Here is a 6,057-nt window from a genome sequence, read left to right as displayed (position 1 = left end):
ATGATTAAGTTAGTTATAAAAAATCAGTATTAAATTATTATTAAAATGTGTTCAGTGGGCATCACAATCATTTAAAGTCAGTGAATATGGATAGTCTGTGATGCCCATTATGATTTATATAAAAAACATTAAATCTATACATAATACGACTGGGACAACAACATGAAGCATTTTTTCATGTTTAAATTTGTCTCTAAAACAGAAATTATGTCAGGACATGGTACATTTTATAGGAGTAAAAGAAAAAAATATCTTTATGGGAAGAAAATAAATCATGATGTAAAAAACTAAATATGGAAGTTTATTTTTCTTCTCGTTTGGTTGTTATCTCCGCTGTTCTTCAGAAGAATAAAGATCACACACACACACACACACACATGTCTGAGTGAAGTAACAGTTTTTAATTTGAACTTTTTGTACAATAGATTTTACATTTTCACAGGCTAGGAAGTTAAGTTTACAGGAGTCTTCATCTCCCAGATAATAAATTTGAAGCACGGACAGAAAATATCCTTTATCGTCTTTATTTACAGTCAGCTCCAAACGTGACCCCAGTTTTTAAACCTTTGAGCTCAGATAAACCTTCTTTTCCTTTAAAATAATATATTCCAAGGTCAGTGAAAATGCAACTCTCGGTGTGAAATATAAAATAAACAGTTCTGAGCATCGATGCTGGGTGAAATCTGTGTGATAAAGTAACCGCTCCAAATTAAAACATTGGTTTTGTAGGACGTTTTCCCACAATCCAAACCTCAAGTCAAATGTAACAATATAAAACCCTGTAAAGATATCATTCATTATATTTACCTTTAAATATTGATTTATTTTATCATTCTTACCATGCAAAGACTCACTCACTCTGGCTCAATTTCCAGTTATCGTTGTCACAATCATTTTAGCTGTGAGACTAAAACAATTAAGACAACATCATCAGTCATAAAAACCCATTTCACTCACCTCAACTCATGAAAACAAAAACAAATTAAGAAAAAGTTAGAAAAATATGTGAATCTCAGGCCAAAAAAACCCAACAAAAACAAACAGCTGGTCTAAGGAACTTCAGAAACGGGGCTATGGTACAAACACCATGGTTTTAGGTATAACGGGAGAGTTACATTAATATCCATTTTCTCAGATGCAATAATAGTTCATAATCATATACATACAGGGAGAAATATACATTTAAACTGGTATAAAAACAGATTTGTGGCTTATTGAACGTTCTCTTAAGCTGCAGCTGAAAATAGCTCACAATGCTCCATCACAGAACATCAGACATTTATTTGTCCAACTCATAGTTTCAGCCAAGTACATACAATGGATATACCGTGTTTATGCTCGGCAAGTCATATTCAACTTCTAATATACATCAGCTGTATTCGAAGAGTCTGCATAACCAAAGAGTCTGAAATGTTCCGGTCCAAATGCATCCATAAGCTGAGCATGCCTCAGGAATTCCTGATGGAGGATGGGAATCTGTCTGGAGTTAAAATGTAATGTATGGGGAAAAATACCAGTGTCTCAATAGTAAAACAATGATTATGATGGCTTTGAGCAGAAAGTCAGCAGAAATAAAACCAAGTTCAACAGATGGGTTAAATCCAAGTATGGCCAAAATCACTGGGTTAGAAGTCTTTGTGGGTCACAAAAATTTTATAAATTTATTGATTAAAAAAAAAAAGCAAAAATTCTTTGTTATTTGTTTATTTACGCTACTGAAGAATAGGTCCCAAAGAAGTCCATCCAGACAGATAAAACTTGTAGAAATGGAACCAGAGCCAGAAAAAAATAACTCCAAGGGCCACAAACGGCCCTCAGACTGCACCTTGGCCATGCCTGTAATAGATAAACCACCTAAATTTAGAGTCAATAATTATATATCCATAACTGGATCTGGTTTAAGATTGTTCCTAAAGTAACCAAAACTCTTAAAGCCGTTCCTGATGATTTATGGAGGAAATCTTAGAAAAAAGCATAAAGTTAGTCAGAGGAATCTACGTTCATTACAACATGACTCTAAACTGGTTTATCTGTCAGCTTAAAGCAGCAAGAACTAAACTAAGGTGTTTAACCGTCACCTTGTTTAACAAACCCAGAATTACAGGCCTGTGTAGTCCCAGATTAGTGGATTAAATCCACAGCAGCACTCTCCTGTGATCACTGGCTAAAACAAGGCATAACAACAGAGCAAGCTGGCACCAGGTGTGTGTGTGTGGTGTGTGTGGTGTGCTAGATGAGTTTGTGGGATTTTGCCATGTTTGCTTATTGTGCTGATGTGTGTTTAGTATGAGCTACGGTAGAGAGTCTGTGCTCGGATGTTTCCAAATCTTATTGTAGATTAATATGTTTTCTGTGAGCATGTGGACCTTTTATTCAGCTCATAATAAAAATGTAAAATACCAGATCACGTTGTCGAAACATACACACATCACAGAGGAGACTGAATAACACCACAAGGCTGCCTGAGTGATAATATGTAGCCTTTACTGAACGTACTGTGGCTTTTAAGCTAAAGATCCCACTGATAGCCTCAACACACAAACAGAGATGAACAATGCTTTTGAGTGCTCTCAAAGGGGATGGTCATTTACATTATGTTCCACCAGCCGCCAGGTGTGTTTCAGTGGATTGTTTCCTCGTATGCCCGGCGCACATAAAGGCTTTAAATCTTTTTTCAGTGTGAACACACAGCCAAAACTGTTTTAACATGTATAAGAAATCACTATGTTAGTGCTAAGCTGCAGTGCAAAAACAACGGCTAAACAAACCAAAAACAAAACAAGTCAACTTTTCTGAAAAACTAAGTATGAAAAAAAGAGATCTAAGATAACAGGTATACTAAAGGACATCACTTGTTGGTTTGCTTTACTTTTATACAAATGTTTTTGTCAGTCCATAATTTGTTGCTTTGAAGCTACAAGTAGCCTAGCGAGGTGAAGCTGCAGTACCACAGCCAGAGCAGCAGGGGCAGCAGAGAAACGAGTCCCGGGGGCCGCCTGCAGACAGCAGAGCTTCTCGGAATGGCGTTGGACGTGCTTGGGTCATTTACCTTAGGAGCCTGAGGGTCGGACTGGGAAGAACAAGAGGAAAAGCAAATCAGATCTAGATGTTCTCACACAAAACATGTGTAACGTGGTAACACTTAGGGTGTTGGGGTAAAAACAAACAGAAAACAATAAAATAAAATCCAAAACCACTATTACTATTATAAGTAGAAGTGAAAATGAAAGATCAATGATTTGGAGCCACTTTTTTCCCTTTATGCTGTTTTTTTTTAAGTTAAAATCTGCATCATTCAACATGTTGAGTCTTTGCCATTGTAATTTTGTGCCTCAGAATCTAAAAGTCAGGAACAAATACAAATAATTCCTATCATGAAAACTGCTATTACACTGCACCACTGTGTTGGATAGTTTGGTTTATGCACAGAAACAATGTTTGTTGGTTTTAGCTGCTGCTCCTGAGTAGGCGCTTCCTTGGTTCAAAGGGAACTGAAGACTGATGATTTCTTTTCAAATGTCATATGCAAACGTTAGCAATAAATACGCCCAGTCTGACAGGAATACAAACATCCAAAGGTACCGTTTTTGGGCCGTAACAACATGTGTGAGTCTGCACGTGCCTCCATGTGTGAGTACATATGCAGAATCTTTGGTTTGCTTTTACAGCTGCAAGCTAACGGCCGGGTCATCTCGCCCAGACCTGGCTCTGCCTCCACCAAATGTCAGTCCAGTGCATAACAGTGCCTTATTATTGCACAATGACATTTACAGTGAACTTTAAAAGCCAACAGATAAGCAACGATCCCATTTCAGCCTCAAAGGAGCTACAAAGACTGAGAGTTTACAAAGAAGGCAGGAAAGATTGCCGTGGCAATCACCGTGACACGTAGGTCAGAGACTTCCAACACCAGGTCTAAATGTAACACTGTGTGATGATTTGATCAGTCAGATGATTACTTTATGGATTTCACTTGTTTTACAGTTGTAAGACATTTGTAACCTTATCTTTAAAAACAAGCGTTAGTGGTTAAACCTTCTGTTTACCATTAAAATTAACAAACACACACACACACACACACACACACACAGAACAGCAATCAGCCTGCGGGGTATTTAAACAAGCTTAAATGTGCTAATGAAGCTTAATTTGGAGGCTTAATTTCACACTTATATTGATGTATATTTATTTATTATCATAATAATACAAACCACTGCTCAGAATATCTGCTTTTCAAACACTCAGCTGTTTATTCTCAAAGAAATTCACCCAGAAATAAAGCAGATATTTGCCTTAAAAGCTGATCATCAACTTACCGAACACACATCGACGGTTGAGTTTGACTGAAGCTTCTGAGCCTATAAAATGAGAGAAAACAAATAAATTAATTATATAATATTCACACGTAGAGTCAATCATGTCAGGACTTGAACACAGACTACAAGAATTAGTTTGATCTACGATTGATTAGACATATCTCGATTAGACCAGGAAAGTCCGGGTTTTTTTTATATAAAGGATGTTGAGAATGAGGCTGCTAGTTTTAAACCCAACTCAATAATTAGGTTTAGTTAAATCCTGATCCACGGTCTCTGTGGTGGCAGGTCCAACCCACAGTCTTTAATTAAACCTTCATCAAAAAGATGAGTTTTCTAATAACTAAGGACTGACGGGGTTTTAAAATCTCCTCTGGAGCTCCTTAGAGGGACCGATGATCCAGCAAATGTGAATTTCATTTAAACTCAATTGTCAAACTTGTGAAGAAATTACAGGATGTTTTTATTTCTGATCTTTGTGTGTAACTCCTTCAGCCACTTCCACCTTCTGCTTCATTATCTAAAGGTCACCATGCTTCGTACATCCGTACACGGCCTGAAAGAAACTTAGTAGGTGAGTATTGTCCAACAGAGACGTAGTTCCTGGAGACAGCAGGTGTGTTGACATAACTATCTCATTCCCCCGACTTAAAGATCTTATTCTATCTGAACATTCTTGGTGGATTTCTGACCACGTCTACATGAATGGAAAAAATCGGGACCCTTTTATTTGCTTTTTCAAAAATGACATTAATGGATCTCAGTGAACATTTTGCAGCCCCAGTGTTTATTTTTCCTTTGATCATTTAAGAAAGTGAAATGTTGGTTTTTGGGATATCTGAAAACTACACCTTCATACTTTTAGACAGTGGTACCACCAAAATCCCAACAAGCAGGTTTGCACTGCTCAGTGAAGACATGAGAGACCAGATTTCTGACATCCGTTAATGTCGCTTTCACATCTGGTCCGGTCCGGTCTAGGTAGCGTGGGTTCGGGTCAGCATGGGAAGGTTTTCTCATGAATGTGGAGTTCCCAGAGCATGTGGGCGGGAGAAAAGACGCGTGGAGAGTTTGTGATGTCCTCCTTAAGTCAGTAAACAAATGTGAGCGTGAGCCGAGTTGTTTTTGGAGACTCTGACCCTGATGCTACTCACATTATTTTATGAGGTTACTCCCTGCTCTCTGCTGTGTGTCCTCACAACAGTCTGTGCTTGCGCTGCCACAACTGCAGCGGGAGATGTTTACTCCTCAGCATCCAGAATGATAATGAATCACACATGTGGGAGGCCCCCACTGGCTGGTGATATTCACAAATCAAAGGCTCTCTCTGAAGGTAGGCGTGAATTTCAGCCGGACAATCAGTCCTAGAGGGCATGATAGGTCACCTCATCACCGCCGAGGAGATGAGGCCGGTCTGGGGGCTTGGGTTCTGACAGGACCCCCCGGTCCAGGGATGGCTCCAGAAGTCCCGGGCGACCTCGGCGGTCCCAGAAGTCAGAGACAAGGGCAGGGTCCAAGATGGAGCGGGCCGGCTCCCAGGAGCGTTCTTCAGGGCCGTAGTCCGCCCAATCGACCAGATACTGCCAGCCCCGTCCCCTGCGGCAAGCGTCCAGGATGCGCCGGACGGTGTAGATGGGCTCACCGTCGAGGAAGCGGGCAGGCGGAGGCGCTGGAGCCGGAGGCGGAAGGAGGGAGGATTCCACGTAGGGCTTGAGCCGGGAGATATGGAAGGTGGGATGGA

General features: G+C 39.9%; 1 protein-coding gene across 2 annotated transcripts in view; it reads right to left on the bottom strand.

The window, feature by feature from the left end:
- Window positions 1–382: 382 nt before the first annotated feature.
- gfra1a (gdnf family receptor alpha 1a) overlaps window positions 383–6,057 on the bottom strand; it is a 158,708-nt gene continuing 153,033 nt past the window's right edge. For both annotated transcript variants that reach the window (XM_070542617.1, XM_070542618.1), the window contains 2 exons: window positions 4,317–4,358; window positions 383–3,070 (listed from right to left, as the gene is read on the bottom strand). In XM_070542617.1, the coding sequence (XP_070398718.1) occupies window positions 2,915–3,070; window positions 4,317–4,358 (198 nt within the window). In that variant the 3' untranslated portion in view covers window positions 383–2,914. The remainder of the gene's footprint in view (window positions 3,071–4,316; window positions 4,359–6,057) is intronic.

Source organism: Nothobranchius furzeri, chromosome 12 (genome assembly GCF_043380555.1).
Source record: "Nothobranchius furzeri strain GRZ-AD chromosome 12, NfurGRZ-RIMD1, whole genome shotgun sequence".
Taxonomy (NCBI): Eukaryota; Metazoa; Chordata; class Actinopteri; order Cyprinodontiformes; family Nothobranchiidae; genus Nothobranchius; species Nothobranchius furzeri.
This window is presented reverse-complemented; position numbering and strand designations above follow the sequence as displayed.